Source organism: Gallus gallus, chromosome 7, assembly GCF_016699485.2.
Source record: "Gallus gallus isolate bGalGal1 chromosome 7, bGalGal1.mat.broiler.GRCg7b, whole genome shotgun sequence".
In the NCBI taxonomy this organism is placed as follows: domain Eukaryota; kingdom Metazoa; phylum Chordata; class Aves; order Galliformes; family Phasianidae; genus Gallus; species Gallus gallus.
Window position 1 is genome coordinate 4,786,663 of NC_052538.1, and position 24,738 is coordinate 4,811,400.

At 44.9% G+C, this 24,738-nt stretch overlaps 1 protein-coding gene across 34 annotated transcripts in view; it reads right to left on the bottom strand.

Moving 5' to 3' along the window:
- The window catches only part of LRRFIP1 (LRR binding FLII interacting protein 1), an 89,490-nt gene that overhangs the window by 48,940 nt on the left and 15,812 nt on the right, over nt 1-24,738 (bottom strand). For 17 of the 34 annotated variants that reach the window (XM_040703781.2, XM_040703782.2, XM_004942487.5 and 14 more), the window contains exon 2: nt 2,532-2,618. In XM_040703781.2, coding sequence (XP_040559715.1) covers nt 2,532-2,618 — 87 coding nt within the window. Of the gene's footprint in view, nt 1-2,531; nt 2,619-2,727; nt 2,896-8,392; nt 8,622-10,974; nt 11,013-13,000; nt 13,132-24,738 lie in introns of those variants that run through there. The other 17 variants (XM_046943806.1, XM_046943804.1, XM_046943808.1 and 14 more) reach the window with 5 other exon arrangements.

The following is a 24,738-nucleotide window of genomic DNA, read 5'->3' on the forward strand; positions in this document are numbered from 1 at the left end:
TTAATAGCATCCTAATAAAATGGTTGCTCCTACATATAGAAACATTTATGGAAACAAGCACAACGGATACCTGGCGTGTTGTTCCTGCCAGAAATGCAAACATCACTTAAATCATATACCTACAATCATGATGCAGAAGTTATCCATTTATTTTAAAGCTAGGAAAATGAGGGACAGACTAAGAAACATCACTAATATTAGATGGTGGGCATGAGGGAAGCCACTTTCCAGTCCACATCCAAATCATTACAACACCCTACTGCAGTGCCAGTGGGAGCTATACTGCTTTGTTTATAGCTTGTAACGGCAACATCTGGAAACTTGTAACCTAGACTAACAATAGATATCTATACTCCTGAGAGATGCATGCTCCACAAGAAGCCTGTTCAAGCAAGTATGCTGCTTTAAGCGCGAACAAACTTACTGCTTTCTAACTCTCATAACTGGCTTTAAAAACCTCCTGAAGTAGTAGAGCAAGTGCTTTAAGTTCTTCTTTGACATGTGTGAATGTGCTATTTATTTCCCTGAAAAGCTTGAGAAGGACAGGGAAGACAGCAGACAACAAGCTGTACAGACACCAGTATCACAGTCTGTTCTCTCCCAAGAAGAAGGAGAAAGTGCCAAACCTCTTGTGCTGCTTCCTACTTGGAATCTTCTTTACCTGTGCTCTCTTTCGTTATATTTGTGATATATCTGTGGCAACAAACAGCTTCGTGCAGACATCCTCGTTAGCTCTACCTTCTATCTGGGGGTTGAGATGAAGCTATGTGAAAAATTCAGGGAATATCCACAGCTTGCGAAATATTAAACAATTGTGTAGTCATGTTTTGAGATCTATGCCAGTGAGTTACAGAACAGACTGTAGGGAGTATCTGAGTGAGCTTGCACTGAATTTCCTACTTCAGAATGACATGCTGTACCATTCAAATTCCATCTACATAAGGCAATTTCCACCACGTTTCGGATCAGTTATCTGCAGGAGCACGCACAGAATCTTTTCAAGCTTTAGCTTTCATACCAACATTTCAATTTACAAGGATGTTCTTTGCAGCATCAGCTTTTAATCTTCAAGGGGCCATCAAGTCTCATTAGTATTATCTGCAAATTAGAAGGTAACACCACTGTCAGCTGCCACGACACCCATATTTAGTTTGCTGCACAAACAAAACACCTTGCGTTTGTTTGCCACAGAGCTTCCAAAGGCTGCTGAGCCGATCCCAGCACCTGGGCTACAGATACACTATGACACTTGATGGTATGATGCTTATCCGCAGTCCGGGCCTTCTGAACGTGATCCAGGTTACAAGAAACATCCTTCAAAAAGCAGCAGCTGGAGCACTAACAGGCTCCTCTCTTCCACAAGCACCATGCTTGCAGCAATGCACCTCCACAGCTCTGACTTCTGGTGTCTCTGCAGGTATATCTAAACCTCACTGCAGCTGAGGGGTGTTAAGAAACATCCAAACATGCCTCAGCTAGATGAGGCACTTCGGCACAATGCTCAGTACGGGCAAACTGCCTACCTGCTTCTGCTCTAGGGTGGTTACTGCAGTCTGCACCAATGCTGGTCTGCTACTGCAACCCGCTTCGCCATTTTAAACCAAATCCTTCTCTGCATCCCAAAGCACACATCTACATTTAATCTTCTCACATATACCTCTAGACCCAAACTCCTTATTTCTTCCCTTGCCATCAAAGCTTACTTCATTTGAGTAATAAACATTGATTGTTGCTGACCTTGTTACATCTCTTTTGTTATTTCATTAAACGCACACCAAGAAATGCAAGTTTTAAATCCTGCTGGGTCTCATCACTGGTCTGCCTGTGCCAAACTCTGCCTGTAGCCCCATCCTGATTGCTTTAACTTGTACAGCTTCAAAATAAACCACTGCTGTTTCCTGAAGTGGAGTTAACAACACTGAGTACAGCTCTGGCGTGCCAAGCACAACAGAAGCAGAACAAACTGCTTGGGTCCTCACAGTCATTCATGATGATTCCTACAATGAAGGCCCATGATCTCACACATACTGACTGCATAAAAACAATGGGCTCTTCCCAAGACTCCACAGAGGGTCGTGTTTTACCCCTTGTTTTGGTTACCAGGTTTTCCTCCTGCTCACAGCAGACCAGCATCTTTATAAACAGGGCAATCACAATGCTCTCCTCAGTTTGCAAGCAGAGAGCTATAGGAGGGCCAGGAGTCTTCCTCACTATTTCTAATGAAGTGCCAGGAATCCACATGCAGCGCACATACAACCAAGCCACATATCTCCAAGTTTAATATCAAACAATGATTCCAAATTAACCACCAGTGTTCTCCGTGATTAATTATACCAGCTTCACTGAAACAAAGCAGTTGCCACAATCCCTAATTTCAGTCGTTCTCTTTGCTGTGATCAACCAATGGAGCAGCTCTAGCTCCACACAGACAAAGGCTTCAGCAAAGCATAGGTTAACCCTTTGCTCCAGGACCCGGCATCACCTATAAGAAAGCAGATGGGCCATCTGTCCCCCCTACCCCACGGACGTACCTCTTTCTGCTGCCGTTCGAGTTCCTTCATCCGGATCTCCCGTGCCTCTGCCCGTGCTGCTCGCTTTGCCGCCAGCCTCGCTTCAGCCTGCGGATGGGAACACAGCAATGAGACCAAAGGCACACAGCTCAACGTGAGGCACGCGCGCTCAGGGTGCCAAATACAGAGGCTAGGCTCTGTAAGGCTGTAAACACACCTGTAGGAGTTAATTCCCTACTGCTAGCAATGGCCCTGCCTTCCATAACTCGTTATGCTTCACCAGCAGGTAATACAGCCGAGCGTAGGCACCAACCCCAGTGAGCAGCTGCCTTGAGATGCGCCCTGTGTCTCTGTAATTACTATTTGTGCAGATAGAGAGGAAGTGCTGCAATGGAGAAAACAGTCAGGTTTATTTACTTATTTCAGAAAGGCAGGTCTGGCTTGTTTTGTTTTTTTTTTCCCTTCCCTGCGGTGCATATTATTTTTTTTATTGATGAATTAATTAGACAAACAGCAAACACGTTACGTGCCATTTTCCCCAAGAGCTGACACTGTGCACACGCAGCAGCTCAGCAGAACAACTACACTCATCCAAGGCTGGAACGATCCAGGCAAGGAAAGAGGGAACCTGAGAAAACGCACCAGCTCAACTAGAGCATCCAGATGGTGGCATTCAAATCCAGACCTCTCCGGAGTGGATGCCTGCCAAGCACGGGCCTCCCATGAGATCTATTGAGCTTCCTCATTTCATAGGGGTTGGAAGTGCCAGAACATGCTGCAAAGTAACAGTTTTAATTATCTGCTTTTAATCCCAGGCAAAAACAGGAAGCCTCATGTGCAAAGTCAGCTCAGGCTCTGTGCAGTGGGACTGCGAGCAGTTCCCCCAGAGCAAGTCAGGAGAGCTGGGCAGGGAGCAGCAGGGACTGTGCTCTCATCATCCTGGGGGCACACTCAGCTCCTCTCTGCCTCCAGAGCCTTACTGTGCAGGGCTGGACTCGATCATCTCTGGAGGTCCCTTCCAGCCCATACAATTCTGTGATTCTGTGTGATATTACAAGGGCAAAGGGATTCACACACTTGCTAGCTGCATTGCAGAAGCATATATTCTCCAGAACTGAGCACAGCATACAATGAAATGAAGCTACTTGAAAAATGAAGAAACTTTTAAGATGCAAGGGGAAACGTATGCTCTGCAAGTTATTCTAAGTCCTCCCTGGGAACAAGGCTTGCCTGTTCCCTGGATACTGACTGCAAGAAATGAATTCTTTCTTTGTGGAACATCCCATTAGATGACATTACATATACATATATACGATACATTTTGGTTTCAAGTGCCAATCCATGGGTAGTCTCTAATTTATTGTATTTCAGCTTTGAAGTCCTTGCCTGCTCATACAAAGCCAATTTTTGAACCCTAAAGACATGCTGGAGTAAAAATATATTTTCCCTCAGTATCTTTGGCTTGGCTTATAGCCTGGAACTAGCATATGTTTTTTATGAACTTCGTCTTTCCAGATCACGTGGCTCTTCAGCAGTCAGTATCTGTCATGACAAGCAAGAGAACACAATATTCTGAATCCTTTTAAATAGCTTTTGAACTCTTTTTTTTTTAAACTTATCAAACCCTGCCATGAGTACATACCCCACTGATACATTTGCAAGAAGTCAACAGAAAGTTATTCCACCCAGAACACTACCCAGGACAGTATCACAACTCCCTGGTATCACATCAAAGCAGTACAGAGGCATTCAGGCTCCAACCTCCTCCTCTGAACATCATCAGCATCTGACTCTGACCACGCTGCTCTAGACTTTGGCCAGTTGGGTCTTGAAAACCTGCAAGGCTGGAGGCTCCGCAGCTTTTCAGAGCTGCTGCTCTGATGCCTGACCATCCTTTGAGTGATTCTCACTTTCTGCCGTGCTATGTCTCAAGCTATCCTATGGAAATTGCAAGCCCTTTATTCCTCCATCACACACCCCCCCCCCCCCAGACAGCCGTTCCCAGGAAGCCATCACCTGGCAAACAGCAGAAAGCCACTCAGCCACACAAGCGCCATATCCTATCTCAGTGATTCCAAACCCTTCTCAGCTGATGCTATGCTCAAGCCTTTGGAGAGCATGATGGTCCCTAAACAATCCACATCTGTCCTGTGGGATTCCACTTGGACACACTTTAATTGATAAAATGATGGAAGCAGAATGAACATTTCATAGAATCATGGAATGGCTTGGGTGAAAAAGGACCACAATGATCATACAGTTTCAACCCCCTGCTATGTGCAGGGTCGCCAACCACCAGACCAGGCTGCCCAGTGCCACATCCAGCCTGGCCTTGAATGCCTCCAGGGATGGGGCATCCACAGCCTCCTTGGGCAACCTGTTCAGCGCGTCACCACTCTCTGTGTGATATTCTCTAAGTAGCCAGGTGACAAAACAGGCATCACGCATGAGATTAGAGGAAGGAAATCAAACTGGATAGGTCCTAATCCACACCTCACACTTAATGAGCTGAACTCCAACTCAAAGTGGAGAAGCGTGCCTAGCATGGAACAAGGCCTGCAGTAAGCGTGGAAGACCAAAAAGGGGCCATCACAGATCTTCCTATATGAAAGCACAGCACACCTGCTGACAGTGGCAGCCATCCCAACAACACGACATCTGCCACGGACAGGCAAAGGATCCTAGCATGAGCCAAACTGACAGCTACAGACTTAAGAGAAACATACAACAGCGTCACACTTATTACGGACCTCTTCTTCAAAAGCAGGAGCATGACTCAACTTGTCTATGTTTATCAAACCACACACTTGGGCTCTGTTATTGCATTAATAGTGCCCTGCTATAAATACCCTGATTTCTGCAAGGGGCAGCTTTGACTTCACATTTCTCCGTGCTGACTACACCAAAGTGGGCTCTGTCTGAATGGATCTGGCCCTCCTCCAGCCCAAGCACCTGTCCAACACCAGAGCCAAGTCATCTCCAAGGCAGAGGCAGGTGCCCATATCTTGCAAGGGGCTCAGAGCTCAGCATATTGCACACTCAAATGTATGCAGGCTTGTGCAACTCAGACCGCAAGAGCTGAAATGGAAGTCTCGAGGCTGCCAAAATAAATAGCTATTAAATGGATCCGAGATGGAAAAATCACTAAGATAGAAAGAAGCAAGCCTTAAACTCGTCTACAATTCACTACTGACTCCATGAGCAATACCTCAATCAGAAGTGGCAGATCACTGGCAAAAACACACGAATAAAAACACAAAGCCTAATTGCACTCATTAGAAAGCCTTTGTAACTTCCCTTTATGAACTATTGTGCAGCTGACAAGGAGTGCTGGCAGCTTCAGCTGCATTGTGCATGTCATCCAAAATAAACCCTGAGGGGCTTCTGTAAAAGCCTGTGGGAAAAACAAGAAGAGAGACAGCACAGTGCTCAGAAGAACATGGAAACCTACACCAGCTGAAAAATAATCGCCTTAATTCAAGGGAGTTGCTCAAACACTCCAGCTACACATCCTGCATTTTTGTCATTTTATTGCAATTGCCCGGGGTGATTTATAGACACAGAGCCCCAAAGCAAACACCCCACTGCACTGCAAAGTGCTGGCTGCTTTTGTTGGTCCACTTGTTCTGCACTCCACAGCCCTGTTCAGTTTCCAAAGAAAAATCCAGTGCTGTGCAGATCTTTATCGTGCGTTAAGGAGTTCAGTTCAGAACGTTCAGCTCTGAGCAGGCTAATGCTAAGTAACCTGGCTCACTACTGATGAGAAAAGGCAGGTACTGGGTATGAGCTGGGCAGGGCGAGCAGCATGTCCAACATCTATCATCCCACAGCACCGAGCTGTGGGGAGAACTAGGAATCTGAGGTGGCTGAAGCCATCCTGACCCTTTTCAGCCACTGATGGGAAGCAGTGGAGCGCTATGCAAACCAGTACTGATGCTTGAAGGGCAACGATGAGGGAAATGAGGGCTTCCCGGCCTGGAGAAGCTGTCTGCTCATTACTGTCTTGATGAGGGAATTCTTTGGGTGACTTGGTTAGGTAGACGCTAATGACACACATCCTGAAGGTGTGCATTCTTGGAGCTATTCCTTTCTGAAATGTTCAAGGGGTCACTGTTAAACTGGAAGCTCCAAGAAACAGCCAACAAAGGCAGGAAATTATGCTGCTTTTCTGAGCACTGAAAAATGACTGTGTTCATTTACCACACAGCTACACGTGTAGAAGTTTCCAATCTATGCAAAGCACTCCTTAAATCCAGTGTACTCATAGCGATCCGCTTCGAAGACTAACATCAAGTGTTGATTTGTAAGCACAAAATCAAGCTCAGAAAGCCCTCTGATCTCATTACCAGAAAAATACACCTGCAAACTACACAATAACTTTTACATATTCCTATAACAACTGTTCTCAGGCTAACATAAGCTTCTTGCCTTATGCCTAAGACAGAGCCAGCTATGTTTGCTGTGAGCACTGTTTCTCATGGGTGCTGCCATCCCAGCCCAGTACCCTGCATGGAAAAGCTTTTCCTTCAAGTGTTACACAACTGTTCACTCCATTTACGTAAGTCACATGCTTCATTAGTCAAAAGAAACCTGGCAAGGTTTGCTGTGCTCCTAAAAAGTGTAAGGTTTATTCACACAAGCAGTACCTGATTTGCAAGATTCTCATAAGGCAGCAGACATGTGTCTATCAGCTCAACCTCTGCTAAGTGATAGCAGTGTTTCCCTTCACCTTGCCTTCACTTGAGCTCCTGGAGCTCACCATGAATAATTACATGCTCCTTTGCATTGAAACAAGGATGTCTGTAAGTGATGATGCTCAGAGGGCAGAGTAGTGTAGTACCTGATGTTCTTTGCATCTGAGCTGGGAGCCTACGTACACTTTGCACCACTTACTCCTGACCATCAACTGATGAATCACACAGGGATTGGTCAGCCCACATCCTGCCCAGCCCTTCACCTTTCTCTTACATGCAAATGACTTCTAAATATAAAGGCAAGGATTCCTTTCTAATAACCACAGGCCACCGTCATCCTTCAGACCGAGGGGACCATTAAGGACAGTGTGCCGGCTTCCCTCTGCTCCACGGGGTGACGAAGAGGGAGGAACCAGGAGGATGACAGTTCACATCAGCAACCCACATCAGCAGCCCAGAAGCTCCTCTATTACGGTTCCATGGAGACACAGGGCTGCTTTTAAACTTCACTTACACAGCACAGAAGAAATTAAGTTGGCGTATCTGCTCCCATGTCAATTTGAAAAGCAAATAACTTACATTTCTATACTTGATTTTTAAAAGGGCTTAGAAAACTCGAAGCACTGGGAAGAATTAGCTACTTGTGGGTGCCAGTCAGTGCCAACAATTGGCACCCCACTAGCACCCACTGCTGTAGAGGTGCTGTAAATTACACAGCACTTCCAAAATGAGACCATTCTCACAGGCTGTTCCAAATCTTACAAACACACACGCAAGAAAAACAAACAGCAGAACTTTCTCTAAGCATCTGTGATGATTATGCTTGAATTCAGCCGAAGGCACATGCAGAAAGCTGCAGGAAGCAACTTAAGAGCACGGCATTGCTCAGCAGCTCGCTAAGCGGCCAAGAGCTTCACTGCACACAGCCTGTGTAACCTGGGCTGTAACACACTGCAAAGATAATGTCCTGCAAGAGGTGATAAAACCAAACTGGGGGTTTGGTTATGGTTTAAACTGGGGGCAGGAACGTTCAGGGCAAGCACATCCAAGAGGGGACACCGCTTATGAAGCACTGTGAAAGCCGATTAAAGGCTGAGCAGCCCACGAAGGGTTCAACGAGCACAGGTGCTGCTCGGCTGTGATTTGGACCATAAAAGCCGCTGCACCCCCCGCCCCCCGCCGCCGTACCAGTTTCTGAGCCTCTGGGCTCAAGCAGTCCGCTTCCATCGGCATGGCTGCAGTTGGATCTTCGCATGAGAAGGGTGAGAAGCCCCACGCGGCCCCGCAGAGCAGACCGCCACTGAGGGAAGCGGCACGGCGTCCCGCGGCGAACGACGCGCTGCCGGCACTTCCCGGAGCCGAAGTCCGAGCGCGGCAGCGCTCCGTGCCCGCGGGCTGTCGGTGCTCGCTGTGAGTCAGCAGCGCCCGCCGGCAGCGATGTCACAACTACACGCGCTTCGTGGTTTCTTGGCTGTTATCAGCACGCTGACTGCTGCTTCTATTGATTGCTATTCACGCTGGGGTTTTTTTTTGTGAAGAGGCTGATGTTAGCGCTAGCATAAAGTAGCGTACTTCCCTTAAGCAGTTTATGCAGAGAAAGCAATTGTGAGAACAACCGCCGAGCTTCCCAGGCTTACAGCTTCCTTTATATGCTGGAGGGAGATAAACACCAGCAACAACAGCACAACCACCAGCTTAGACTATGGCCGCCCTCCGGGCAGCACAGCCGAGCTGCATCTCCGAGCACACTGCACGTAACACCCGGAAGCACTCGAACAGATCTTACATGCAGACACTGACACCATCAGCGTTTGCATCTCAGATGTAAACCACTCAACTGTCGCTAATTTGTTGCAATTCTATCCACACGCTGCGTTGGCTTGGGTAGAGCTGAGCTCAGGGCAGTGGTGTAAGTTGGATGCTCCAGTACAGAATCATGGAATGGCCTGGGTTGAAAAGGACCACAATGATCATCTCGTTTCAACCCCCCTGCTGTGTGCAGGGCCACCAACCACCAGACCAGGCTGCCCAGAGCCACATCCAGCCTGGCTTTAAAGCATAGGCTTGATTTGTCCAGAAATAACAATTGTACTCTAAGCAACACACGAGCAAACTGTAAGCCCGGGGCAAAAAGCACCTGTAGGTGCTACAGATCAGCAATGGGGAACATTGGCTGGACTTCATCTTTGGTGATAACATCAAGGAGGAAAAAATGAAAGAAAAATGAGAAGAATCAGAGGATGTCAGCATTTAGGTGGCCTTCAATGGGATGACACCCTATGCTCTACCTAGGAACACATCGGTGCACAGAGCAGAAGCCTTGGCTCCCAAGAAATTAATGCCACCTCTCAATTCCTCCCGATTTCGCCTGAGAAGCAGAGGTGAGGGCAGGCAGAAAACCACCAGGACATGAAGAAAACCCTGAGCAGCTCCTTTTACCCAAAGAGGTTTTGCAGCGGCAACAATAGCAGGCACTACGAGTCATCTCTTCCTGGCACACGGCGTGGGGCTGCAGACAAGCAAAACAGGGCGCTCCCTTAGCAACCAAACCCTGCTCTCTTTTTCCTGGTCACCAGCAACCAAACCCTGCTCTTACTTTCCCGGTCACCGGCAAAGGTTGGGACCTCATGCAGTCTCCACCCAGCAGCTGAGCTCAGTTTTTCCATGAGCTGCCCACCCCGCACGAAGAGCCCAGTTCTCATGCTGGCAGAGCACCCTGTTCCTGTATTTTCCATGCTGCTGACAATATTTTAGCTAATTTGGAAGTGCTGGCACTGCTTTGCATTCAGAAGGTAACCAGCTGGCTGCTTTCACCGGCGGTCGCAGGACCCAGCCACGTCCTATTGCTCCTGGACAGGAGACACAGACACACTGCTCCCCCATCACAGGCACTGGGAGGGAGTTCCAGTCTGCTACATTTCCCTCACACTGTGGCATTCTCTGCTCTTGCTGACAGAAATTTAACAGGGTTGAAAGAATAACAAATATTCCAGGTCCTCACAAAACTTATAAAGCCCAGCAGATGGCCTTGCTCTGTGGCTGCAGTCTGACATCACCCAGAGGTTATCCTGCAGTGCTCAGCTTGGTGTAGCAAAGCACTGCAGAAACCCCAAAACCAAAACTAGCTGGACAGTGCACTCCTGAGTAATGGCAGCTCACGCTGAGGTGGGACAGGAGGCAGTCTCTGAAGTTAATTCTTCAGGAAAAACGTCCTTCCTCACATAGGAAAGCACAGTAACTCAGCATGAAGAAGTATGCTGAATTTAATGCGAGCTTAAAATAGGCGATTTGCCATGGCTGTCACTATCAACAAGAATTCACTTCCCCTCTAATTTACTGACAAACCTGTACAGGTTTTTGTCCTGTGTGTCACTAAGAAGATATGCCAGCAACATGAATATTTCCTGTATAATGCCTACGTTACCGAGAATCTCCCCCACACACACCTTTTTTCAATTACTTCCAAAACCAATATAGAACCCAAGATGTTTGTTTTCACTGGGCTTACTTGAGAAAGCACTTCATACCTCAGGGTAAGTCAAAACACACAGCGTGCTGCAGACTTCCAGGATTCGGAGGTCTTTTTAATACCTGTGAATTTCCATTTTTTTTTTCCTCAGTAAAATACAGCTGGCAGCATTCAAGATGTGCACTTGGGCATGTCTGACTTGATTCTACATGGAGCAAGCCACGTTCTGCTTGGATTTGCAAGCTGGTGCTGCTGGATTTCCCAGGAAGGGGAACTGCTACAAACACGCTCTCCTCCTCACCTCTCCTTCCTCTGGCGCTCTGTGGGGTTCTCCAAGCACTGAAATGAAAAGCAAGCACACATGATGCTGTAACTACATCAGCTGAGACACAAGCTAGGCAGCCAATGCTGCATCTTACTTGATTGCTCGCCAAAGCCATTCAGCACCACTAAGCTGACAGAGAACAACTGCTGTGAAACCCAGGGGAGCCCTCCAACACAGGTCACACCCAACTGATGTCTTCAGGGCATGTTACACCACCGTTAGTCACTAGAAGTGAATGGAAGCAGAGCTTCAAGTTGGAATAAAAAGGCCAAAACCTTGACAGACAAATAGAAGCACTGAGAAAACCTGCAACATGCAGCCCAACGGCTCCAGCTTGGACCACCCCAATATTAGTTCCTAATAGCCACACTGCAATTCTGTCCATCATCCCCACCTGCAACTTGGCTGACTGCATTTCCATCTTAAAAATAAAAATAAATCTAACGTGTATTCCCTTTATCTTCAAGTAGTGTATTTTAGAATGCTAGCATTGAATTTATTAGTGGCATTCCCGACAGCGAGAAGGGAAAATGCAAACCTCAAGTTATGGATGAAAAAGCTGGCAAGCACATCATAACAGAAGAAAAATGTAGTTACTCAAGGGTTTTTTCCTCCTTCAGTTCATAGTCTTGTTTTAATTTCAAGAATGTCTATAAAAACCAATGGAGCGTAACGCTCTACTGAAGTCATGAAGATAGAAGATACTACGTATGCATCTCACTTCATCATGCATGCCTGCTGTGGGCATCCTGGCACCCTTGTAGCTCAGCTGGCAGAGTTAACAAAACCTCCTTGTAAACCGTCACCAAGGCAATGAACTCGAGTATACACAACTAAATGCTTCTTAGGAAAACAATGTCCGGTTTTCATCACCAAAATGTACTGCCAGTATCAACAGATGATTTTTGATTGAGGCTACATGGCGACACAGCGAGGAGGAGGAAGGAAACTGCTTACAGCTAAATATAATGATGGTTTCACCCCAACTATTCCACCTTCATATTCACTACAGAGGCATAAAACAGCACATCAACTCAAATGTACAACGATCATTTCTTTATCTTAAGTACCTTTGCAAGCATGGAAGACTCACGTTGTCAAACGTGATGCCCAGCTGTAACCTAAGCATCTTTTCCTGAATTACTAATCCACACCACACGATCCTGCAAGACCAAGGTTTGTTTGGAGGCTAAATCATGTTTTCTCATGGCAAGCTCTTCTTGCAAGAGCGTCCCAAGAGTGAGTTCTTATTTTGTTCCTCAGAATTCCAGAACTTTGTTTTTCTCTGTTAATGTCCAAGTGCCAGGAGCCAGGAGAACGATCAGGCAGACATTCCCCTTTGGCATGTCGATGGTGCAAGCACGAGTTATCTGTGTTTAACGGGTCAGCATTCTTGCCCTTCATGCTTAACATTTTAAGCCAAAGACCAAGAAGAGAAGGAGGGGAAGAAATCCACAGCTAATGGGGAATTTACATACGAACAGCATCAACTTGAGAAACGTTTGCTTATGCGTTTGCCAGAAAACCCATCTCAGAGATAATTGAAGCATGTGACCAGAAGCTGGGAAGTCTTGTTGACAAGAACCCTTTCCCAATAAATGAAGGAAATGTTTACTTTGCAGAGTGCTGCAGTGAACACTGTGTACAGCTCTACAACACAAGGGACAATTAAGGAGTTGTGTCTTACTTCATAAATTGTATTGCCATGCAGTCACAAAGGGCTGCTGCTAAAAATACAGTCTAAACAATAACTGAACTCCATCATAAGACTGCATGGATTGCCCCAGAGCACATCCTGCCACATGGAATCGATCTTACCATACCTGTAAAAGGGGGGTACCATGCAACAACTGCCATAGACTCTAGCAGTGTTTGAGAGGCATTTATTCCCTTAGCAAACCTTTTGTTTTTTTTAAACCCCTCAGGGGTGGGGAAACAAGTAGTGATATCGTGAAATTCATGCATTACTCAGAAAGCTGATAAAGTCTCTTTTCTCTCCTACCTGTTCGTGTAGCTCATGCACGCTAACAATAACGAGTTCGCAGAGCTGTTCCGCAGGGGCTTGCTCCTGGAGCGGTCTCTGGCACGATGCTGGGCCTGCTGTGCATCCCAGGCCGCTGGCTCACTGCAGCTGGTTCAGCTATAAGCAGGGCTCTGCTTTAAGGCACTCTGGACTAGTGGGAGGAGGGAAAGTGCTGGAAGCACCTCCTTCGATCTAAACAAACCCCCTCCACGTGAAAACGCTGCTGAGTTCAAAGTGGCTTCAGAAAAAAAATGAATGTGACAACTAATCAGGTCTGCAGGCCTTCCCATTAAAAACTAAAAAAAACCCAACAATTCTGTGTAAGCATTGTAGCTAAAAAGCCTGAAGAATGGGAAGATGATTGGTTACAATCGGAAAGCGATCCTAAACTGGCTGGTTTGTATATAGAGAGGGCATACCACTTTCATGGCTGTTTAGCAATAAACGCCTCATCCCATTTTCGTACTCAGATACAGCACAGCAGGGAGGCAAGAACAATCCCAGCACAGAGGCTGTGGGCAGCTCTGCAGGAGCATGTTGCAGCTTTCAACATCGACCATTTTTATATAGGTGGTGTACCTACCTGGCGGAGGACCAACATGGTATCAGCATTTCAGTCACATCTTCAGTTAGCATCCCTGATCAGCTCTTGTCAGTGAGTGACTGCTCCCATCAGGGAAGCATTTGGATGCCACTGTTATCTCAAGGAATAAAGCCCTGAGCTTTATACAGCCTGTGCAAGACTTCATTCATTCACATACTTGAGCTCAAGACTATTATTCATGTAAAGTAGCTTCAAGGGAGTCAACACTGACCTTGGAAACAGCTGGATCATTCAGTCAGATAAGCAAGTCACAACTGTTGAGTCTAAAATGACATCCAGTAGGAAAAATTCAAGAAAACCAGCTGATAGTAAGGGCAAATGCTGCAGTTTCACAAGAAGAATATAATAAGGACCCCAGTGCTGCCTACTGAAACACCCACTTGCAGGAAGTTGTGTTCAGTGGTCCCTTCCACTTGCCATAATGGCTCTGCATTCTCTCCAGCTTGACATCTTAGTACAATACTACATGTAGAAAACAAGCGGAACTCTATTTCAGACCCTTGGTACTGCTCTGCCACTTCTTTCTAGCAAAAATCAAGCTGCAAACAGCATGCTTCCCAGTAGGGCTGGTCTGCAAGCACCCAAGCCTCAGTAGAGCTTTAGGAAGGAAGCAGGCATGCAAATTGAATTCAGCCGTCGGTACACATCAGTGAAGAGCAAACACATTTGTCTTGACCATGCTGCTCATGGAAGAAGTAAGCACGATAACCAAATTTGGAGCCTGCAATAAACAGCACTATTTCAGTGGCTTCTTTATAGCATAAACACAGGTCAGGGAGGGCTCCAGGGCTGGGCGAATGCCAGCACCTTTTTGAACACGGACATAAACAGAGCTTTTGTTCCTGACTGGTAAAAACATTTGAAATATAAATAAGAACTGATGCTCAGAGATTGCTGCAAGCAATATGGTCAGCAGAGACCAAAACATGGTACCCACAGCATCCCACATTTCATCTGAATAAGTCTGGAACACAGCCCTGCAATCCAGGGGCACATTCACACGTTGATACAAACCTCAGCTTAAAGCAGCACCCATCAGCTATTAATCAAGGAAAAAAAATAATTAAAAGTTACTAATGCTGTTTTGAGGAATGGGCTGAAAATATTGCAGACTAAGCAAAATACGTGGTGGGATACACAGAAAACATTATATAGACAAAACAGATGATGAATATCAAACAAGAGCACAAGAAGGATAGGAATTAAGATCAGGACAGTAAGGAAAAAGGCTTAATAACAGTACAGGGGACAAGAGCCAAAGCCTGTAACACCCAAGATTTAACAGCCATAGTCCCATTTCTATATACAAACAGCTCTCCCATCAGTTTTTAGGGATTAGCCCTGGAATGAAAGGAACTTGCTGCTCCTCCTTCCTGTTTACAAGTTATCTGTTTGATCTCACTTTCTGAAATGAGCAAAACAAGGGCAGCCACTGCTACAGCCACTTATATAGCATTACTCCTGCAGCAAAGAAGAAAAGGAGCTCAACGCAAACAGAAGTTTTTTCAGCCCAGTAAGTTTTCTCCTGAAAATCTAAATGGGTCATAAAGAACCACAAGATACAGATTGCACTTCTTTTTCCTTTCTCAGTTAAATGCAATGGCTCAACCAGGCTGAGTTGGGTGTAGACCTTTTCATTTGTAAAAACATCATCATTCCAGTCAGCTGGAAAGCAGGATGAGACTGCGGTAAGCACAGCTCCCCAGTAAAGGCATTACACTTCTGAATTTCCAGTGTGATGAAGTGTCAGATAGGTCAGAGCTGATGCAGAAAAAGTGTTTTCTGAAGAGGTTTTTACTCAGTGCATGGCATGGCCACACCAAGTAAGAGACTGAACAGCTTCCAAAGCCAAGACATATTGTAACGTTATCTTTAAACGGCCTAAGATTGGAGTTAGGTCAGGTGAACTGCTTGAGAATCATCCTTAATGTAAAGGTCTCACATTTTGCAATAGATCAGAACTACTTGCATCAGTGGGAAGTTCTTGAATCTTCACGCCAAAAACTAATCAGTAGGTTGCACCTGTCTTTGTCATCAATTAATACAGAATTTCACTGTGCTTCAGTTTCTTGCCCAGAGAAAAGAGATTATATGTCCCTCTCGAGGAGAACAAATGCAAGAGGTAATATTGTGAAATCTTCACACAACACATTACACAAACGTTATGCCAGCAGAACGAATGAAAAATGCCAGTAAGAGCTTAATCTTTTGCACAGCTAAGTCATTTGTATTTATTGGGTACACAGGAGAGCACGCTGGAAGCAAACACAGCTCTTTTTTGGAATTTAGTTTTCAGGAGCAACTTGCACAGCCTAGCAGCTCTCTGCAGACAAGAGCAACAGCCTGCAAACTGCAACTCAGAAGTGCTGACTGCAGGAGAGGAGATAGGAGAGATCGTAATACAGTCACTGTATCAGGTACTTGCCAAGTATGCAAGAGAGAAATGCTACGACACAGACTCTCATCTACTTGTATGAGAAAACAAGTTGTGCTACACGCTAAAGGCACAGAATTGTAAGTTTCTGAACACAAGTGGGAAGAAAGTGTTTTTGTTTTTTTTTAAGGCACCACCCAGATTTAATCCTCTTGAAATAAAAGAATGCCCTAATTCTCAGATGTATGCAGTGAGGCAAGTCTGAAGGTCAGCATCCCATCCAGCAGGTCAGAGGAGTACTGGTGATGAATTGCTCCATATGGAAAGGCTTGTTCAGTCCGTCCTGAAACCCACAAGAGGGAGTAACAATCAAACAAAGCAAATGTTCTGAGCTACCAAAGAGGCACTACTTCAGTCACACAAAGCCAGGTCCCCAGATTTTCAGCATAAGTGTTCCATTGCCTGAAAATTCTGTCATGGAGGATGTGGATGAAGATATAAGCACTTTTTAAGATGACCACGGGATAACAAAGAGGATACGTGACCACTGTAGAAGATATATTCCTCTGTGTACCTACATGGTAATTCAGCCTTCCTTAAATTACCACCCCTTCCAAATGCCTTCCAATCACCTATGCAAAGAACAAAGAAGGGAAAAAAAAAAGCTGAAGCAAACCAGCAAAGGTAGCAAGAGGATGGGAATGCTTCAAGTCTGTATTAAGTTTCCACATTTTCCTCCCACAGAAACGTAATCCCTACCTTCATTCTGCCTACAGTCTGTGCTTGGTATCTCCATCCTCAGCTTCATGAATGCTTTTTGAAGACCTCCAACAAAACCTATATGTTATTTCTTTAAATACCAGTCACTCAGAAGGTACCAGGTATTCAAAGGTATTCAAAAGCTTCTGGCACTGAGAACTTTACTGCAGCAGGAATGAAACAGAACATTAAGAGGTTTAAAGTGTTCATAACATTTCTTGCAGGCTGCCACAGCTGCCTGCCAAGCTTGTTTTTAAGCGAAAGAGCAGGAATAAATATGACAGCAGAGCACTTTGGTGACAGTTATGCTGCTTTAAGTGGGAGCACCTCAGAGCTCCAAGGAGAAATACAAAACTGTACTAAATGCTTCCATAGAGGCAGAGCTTCCTGCAGCATTTTGCCTCCTGCCTCTCAGCCCAGCATTCCAGGATCTATGATTTGCTGTCCTGGCTTAGTTACCGGATCCCAGCTCCAGCCTGGCTGCCAGCTCTTCTTGCAGAGAGAGTGGCCTTGGTGCTCCTACAAATGGACCCTGGGTATGGTCATCACTCCAACACAGGCTTCATTGCGAGCTCTGACAGCCTCTTATGCTCCTCTGGCTTTTTAATGCAGCTGCTGTCTGTGTATAGCCACATATAGAACATCTGGTTTTAGAAACACAGCTGAACACACTAGCTTTGCCTGCAGTGACTGAAAAATATTAACACAATATTGATAATGATCACAAAGCAGCTTGCTAGTAGAACTAGAGTAGGCTTTAAGGTTATACAACAAAAGACAACGCAAAGTGATACACTTCTGTTTATTTTCTTAGAGCAGTTAGCTTGCCTCTGCTGAAATCCAGATCAGGTTCTGCCCACCTGCTCCTCCCTGGCAGTAACACGAGGCTATTGAACCCATGTACCTCCTATCTCCTACAAGGCAGGGTGCTGATAAAAATCTACACATGCCAAGCCCATTTATTAAGAGAAAAAAAAATCAACTGAGATTCAAGGGCATGAATGGTAAACTTGTCCAGCTGCTCACAGCGAACACCATCAAAGCACCCTCCGTTAGGAGAGCATTTTAAATACAGTTATGCAAAATCTGCAGATACCGCCTGAGAATCTGTGGCATAACATTTGTTAGGGAATGGAAGTGGGTAAATATATCACGCAGCTTGGACATGCTCCATGCACAAGTAACTGAGAAAGCCTATTTTCACCTCGCAAAAGCATTTAACACTCCTTCCTGCCTAGCCAATGCTGAGGAACAGGCTTGTGAGCTATTTATATACTCCGAGATAAAGGTGCCAAAAAAGGTTTAAAAAAAAAAGTGTTGAGGTCATCAAGCCTCAGTCTATCTAGGAGATGTAGTGCTCCAAAGCATACAGCCTGTTCTTCATTTAGCTCCTAGCAAGGGAGCAGAGAGAAGTACACCAGGAAAGGAATGCAATTTTTCTCTGAACAGCGCATTGAAATGTGAACACAGAAGCTGGACACAGTGTTTGGCCAACTATGCTAAAAGGCAGAGCTGCATGACTTGACACCATCACACAATTAATGGTCACTTCACAAGCGGTCAGCAATATCACAAAGATCACTGCTCCACTTGTACAGAAGAAAAGGTTGCAGAATTATTATTAACTCAACAGGGTTGTTGAAATTTTGGCAGTAAAGGTTATCTGCAGGCAACCTTCAGTGTTAGGAGGACACTCCCCTGTCACGCTGACAGCTCTCTGACAAAAGCCACAGTCAGCAAAGGCACTGCAAGTCTGCAGCAGCAAGACTGGAAAAGCCATTCAAGTATGTGCAAATCCAGTTCAGTGCTCACAGCAAGGCTGGGAAAAGCAAGACTAATTCTCTTCAAACAGGAGAAGCGCTGTTATAACTCCAGCTACGTGCTAGAAGTAAGCATGATGAATAGCCAAGGTTCTGACAAGTATGCCATTATTACCACCGTGCTACAAACAAAGTGCTCAGAGGTTCTCACGTGGCTTAAAGAGCATCTATCAGATCACTGCCATGTGCCACACTACACCTGCAGAGACGCTACAGCTGGCAGCTACCTGGATGCAAGGAAACATGACACACCAGAACAGGAAGAAGGGAAGGATGCTCCCCTATCTGACATTTCCAAACGGCAGCTGAGAGGCACAGTGGTTTCGGTAGGGGATGTTCACACACATTGATCTGCAGGAAATGACTTTGGGCTGCATCCCTGTCCGTTTACTATGCAGCAGTTTCTTCCCAGGGCATCTGGCAGCCAGCCCGGCAGCACGCGGCGCTGCTGTCCCACTTCCAGGCAGAAGCCAAAGTCACACACAAAGCATTGGGGTAGGACACAGGCACTGAATGCAACACACCCTGCATCTCCCTGTATGCATTGATGGCTGACTTTCCCCAACCAGATACAGAATCCTTCCGAGCTTATCACGGAGATCTTTGCTTTGCAGGTGTATTATGCCAAAGGTATAACTTGGGAGGTGCCACTTCTAACTGTCAGGAAGAAAGTTAAGCTATCTGAATGTGCACTGCAAAGGATGCAGTGCACACGCTATGAGCACACCGAGATGATCCTTCCAAGTCTGCCTCTCCTGTGGCCATTCTGAAACAGAAGTTATTCATCATGATGTGGCCTCCTCCGACGAGTTTTTCCCACTAAAAACACAAGGAAGTTAATTAATTTTAAGAGATCGATATGGAATTACCCTTGGTTTGCTTGCCAGGCTCAAGTTTAACACCTGTGGAGATCAAGCACCCAGATTAAGTGTAACGGATTATCATTACAGCCCTGACACAAAAGCATCTATTTCTGCTCCCTTATACAATATCCTTTTAATTGCTCATGTTTTGTTGGCATCCAGAGACCAACTGAGATCACATCTCATCTGTATGAAGACAAGAGGATCAAATCTTTCATTAAACAAGCATATGAATCCTCAGGTGATTAATGCTGCCTACAGTCCAGTGCTTGACTTTCACAGCACTCATGCAGCTTATGTCCTAGTTGTGCATTCTATGAAGAAACTGAAATATATACCAACTATTTACCATCTTTCCCTCTTTTGGCAGCTTTTGTTAGCCCCGTAGAATCACAGAATGGTTTGGGTTGGAAGGGACCCAAGGATCATGAAGCTCAACCCAGAGCCACAGGCAGGGCCATCAACCTCCATATCCAATAGTAGACCAGCCTGCCCCGGGCCCCATTCAGCCTGACCTTGAACACCTCCAGGGACAGGGCATCCACAACCAACTCACTCCTCAGCCTTTTGGCCAAGATCAAGTGTAGTACGTGTAGATTTTAAACAAGTACGCTGCCAAGAGTACTGATCATCTGCCCCACATAAGAAGCAAGCTGTTTGACCTTTCAAATTTTGCCACGGTATCGCATCATTCCAAACAACAGCCATCCCTCACTGCCACTAAGCCCAAGGAAGGACTTCTTTTCCCTTAACGATGCGCGGGATTGAACTCCTGCCATGCTCTTACATCCGTTTCACTGAAGTGGAAAGAACTCTAAATAGGCTGATTATCATCAGTCCCATAAAAACGCCTATAGCCAAGGGATCAATGAAGTACAAAGAACAGCCCACAGACAGAGGCAGATGCAGAAGCTGAAATGGTGAAAGCTGCAACTTCTGTAAGAAGTTTTGTGCATTTCTCCTCTGCATGCTGCCTGCAGCACTCCCCTTCTGCATCTCGTGGGCAGGCCCCTCCTGAGCCGATCTCCTAAGGGCATTAGCACACACTGCCAGCAAGGCAGCTGCTGCTTGTCCCACTCTGTCCTCTGAGGGACAACGAAAGCACCGTTCTTAATGGAATGGACACGAGCAACAAGGGACAGATGGCAAAGGCATACTCACCACGTGCTTCCCTTTCAGCAGGAGATACACTGCTTCACGATCAGTTACACTAAAAAAAAAAAAACCCAACCTGGCTTGGACTGCTTACTGATTCCAAGGGATACTCCTATATGACAGATGTCTGCTTTTCCTTTGCTCAGCTTTCAAATCCAGTAGCAAGGAGCAACAGAAGCAAGACTGCACACTGCTCTTTGCCCCACTCACACACTTATCTGCTTGGTAAGGAAGTGATTTCTCTGCTCGTTCCCCTACAGTATCTACAGAAAAAAAATATATGGTTATTTTTTCATCACATTTGTGCTGTGAAGTTTCCCTGTGACAACCCAGCTGATTTGCACAGCAGCATTTCTATAGCTAACAAAAGAAACGAAAGATCAGGAACAAAAGAAAAACTGAGTAAGAAAGGAAAAAGATCTACTGCTGGAAATATGACTGAAGCACTAAAAATGGAGCCCAGCTTATAAAGAGAACAGGCTGCACAACCAGTAATAAGAATGTTCTTTGGCTTGTACCAAATGTGACAGTACCTGGCAGAGAGGAAAGAAATGAGAGTAAGTGCTGTTCATTATAAAATTTAAGATCTCATCTACTTGTGAGACTAATGAGGAACAAACAAATTCAAGTGCTGACCTATAGTTCTAAAATTAGTTCTGTTCAATGCATTTACTACTAGCAAATGCCATTCAAATGACACGAAACTCAAAATAGGGCTCTAGAAAGCCATGCGTGTTTCCCACAGCATACATCATCCTCCAAAACTACATTTCTTCACATGCAGAAGGCATTGATCCTCTTCAGTTACATACTACTGGGGTTTTTATGGGCTCTTACACGTTGCCATAGCATAAACAGTGCCCAACCTTGTAATACTTCAGTGATACGAAGCACAAACTGTAGCTCAGCTGAATCCACCAGGACTGCCCATAGCCTTGAAAATAAAAACACTGTCAATACAAACTCCTGGTAAGTACAGCTTGAATATTATCTTCCAATGCTTCTTTAGGATCAGGAACTGTACGCAGCTGTGTTTTTTCCTAATGCTCAAGCTTTATCCAAAAATGGTTTCTCCTCCTCCAATCAGCCTTTCATTCTTCACAGTGACATTTAAACCTTTTAGGCTACAGGAGTATCTCCTCCTGTATTCAGTGCAGTTCTTGTAAGTTTTATTCTTACACATGTCCACCAAAACACGACAGGAGGATCACTTTAGGCCCATACTGCATGCACCTCTCAGACACCCTTAATCAAAAGCATTTTAGGGATCTGACCCTTAGGATCTTGATTTCCAGTTCACCAGTAGCCATTAGGTTTTAAAAGGCTCATACTGCTCCAGAAGACACTGTGGACAACATAACCTGAAGTAAGAAATGGTTAAGCTCCATCACTGCAGAGGTGTTTGTAGAACATTATACTTAAGAACAGGCAATGTTATGATTTTTCCAAGTGTAAACTTAAACCAACATCAATGACAGCCAACGTTAAAAATGTGTTTTTGTAAAGTACACTTAAAGAAAATGTCAGCTACACCATTAGTAAAGCAGAATCTATAACAAAGTTTTAGTTCTCAGCAACTTAATAACAGACCTCTTAAGCAAACTCAAGACAGAAACATCTGTATGTGACATGGTGCATTTCTAACCCAGCTCTCCAGCAATGTCAATCCAGTCAAAACCCTGTTTTCTCACCCCATATTCAGCATTCATTTTTTTTAAGTTTGCTTACATACCTGTGTGGAGTATTTAGTGTTCTGAACAGAAGAACTGGCTCACAAAAGCAATCAGCACCTACACTGCCTAAACAGAATACAAGATCTGTGACTGGGAACAGCAGTATAAGTCCAACAGAGCAAAATATAGGCTAAATTCATCATGAATGCTAGATTTCATCTGAAAGAGTGGTTTTATTCTAAACATTGCAGCTGGAAGCCATGAAACGTTTCTCAGAAGAACAGCAATGCTTCTGTTAGAAAGAAAGAGTACCTGCCTAAATGGCACCTCCTTTGCACAGCAGTAGGGCTCTTCCACACCAGGCAAAGCTGAACATAAGGGCCTGGAACTGTTTTTCAAGTCATTTCCCTGAGTCCTTCTGTAGATGGACTCTAGCCATGCTAGTTGGGTCATCCAGACATAAAGGAATCTCAGATTCAGCCCAGCACGTCAACCATAGTTCTTCTGTGGTTAAAAGGCTACGACTGAGCATTTTGTATATTGACAAAAATGGTATCAAGAAAGTCGTATTTAACCCTACACTAAATTGAGTGATGCCTAAGGAACAAGACCAAGACAGCTTCACTTTCAAGAACACGTGTTCCTCCCACCACAAAATCCCTATCAGCTCCAGGAAACCATCCCAAGGTTGACAGCCAGGTTTATTTTCTGCATCTGTTCCATCCCAAGCATTCCCGCAGGCATCCAACTGCAACAGCATCACATCTGAGAGCTGGAGATGAGAGCTTGCAAATCCCACTAACGGTTGTCTAAGGCATTAATTCCCTTCCATAGTATTATTTTAAGTTTAACACAAGCACTTAGATGACTAATTTATGCATTTGGACAGTTTAAGCTTTCTCTATATTGAATCTGAAATCTAAGGTGAAGCAAGTGGAATACAAAGAGTAAAGACCGTGTGAAGTTCTCTAATTTGGCACTAACTTATAGTTGAAAAAACCTGTCAGCTGTTGGAAGTACAAACTGTCAAACGTTTTCCCTGAAATCCTGCTTGGTGATGGTCATCTCAGTGCATGTGCCAGCACCGCCTTTCTCATTTCCAGTAATCTGCCCAAAATCTGGATGGTTGGGTTCTCAGAATCCTTAATAATTTAAGCGGTTCCAATTGAGTGTCTAAAATTGAGTAATTATTCTAAATTCTAATGTGGTAGTAAGAGGAAAGCTATTTTTCCATGTGCTCAGATATTTATACAGCCTTATTTTTGGTATGGCAGGCTGTTTAAGGGTTTATACTGAACTTATGGCAGAGAAAAAGGAAAATATGTTGCACCATACATTCCCAGTAAGCCAACTAAGCCTCTGGATGCCATACCTGATATATTTAAACTCAGGCTGAAGCCATTTTACCTGAATAAGCTACAGCTAAAAAAAAAGAGCATTATTTCTGTCTTATCAAGCCTAATCTAGAAGTGAATGTTTTTCTTCTTTTCTGTTCTGATTAAGGAAAGCGCTTTGACTTTTGTTGGAAACTACATCAAAATGAATCCATACTGCATCCCTTGGTCATATTTGTTTAGCTCTCACTACTAAGATCCTTCACCAACACGTGATCTGAATAAGACTTCATTTTCCAAATGAAGTTTTCACTAGCTGATGATATATCACCATTATCATGACTTTTAGAAGAAAGAAAATAGGTTTATTTTGTAGTTAATCCTTAAGAGATCATGAGCTGCTTCTTTCAGAAAAGCACCAGTTGCCTTATTCTCACCTCGTCCTGCAATCCCATTCCTTCTCATGCCAAGTTTTAACACACTGCACAATGATTCTGCAATGGAACTAGATGATCTTTAAGGCCTTCTGACCCAAGCCATTCTACGGTCCTATTGTAAACAAACACTTCATCTTGATATTCAACCTTAACATGCAACCCAGTAGAGTAAATCATAGCACCTAAACTATACTGTAGACACCATTTAGCAAGCAGACTGCTTTCTATTATGGCCTACACCACAAACAGATGGAGCTCATTAAAATAAGCAGTGTGGCAAACAGCAAACCACTCACACGACAGTAGAGGGCTGCAGCTGTTGACCAACAGCCATCTCCACATAACTCTCCTAACTACAGCACGTAACACGGCCCTTCCTTATTCGTCCACCTTGGAGTGGGGGAGCATCTGCAGGAAACACTTTCACCCTTCCTTTCCAATGGGGAAAAGGGTAAATAAAGAACATCAGATTCAAGATGATGCAAGCAACTTGTCTTCGTGACTTCAAAATTCCAAAGAGAGACTGGAGATATTAGTGTTGACCAGTCCTGTAATGAAGCCTTGAATGGAGCCTCCTCTCTCGTCCACATCTCCAGAAGACAACACAACACATTCACTGGGAGGAGAGGGGAAAAATGTGAAAGTTCAGTTTAATTTTAGAAACTGATTTCCACTTCCCTTCCACGAATCACAAGAAG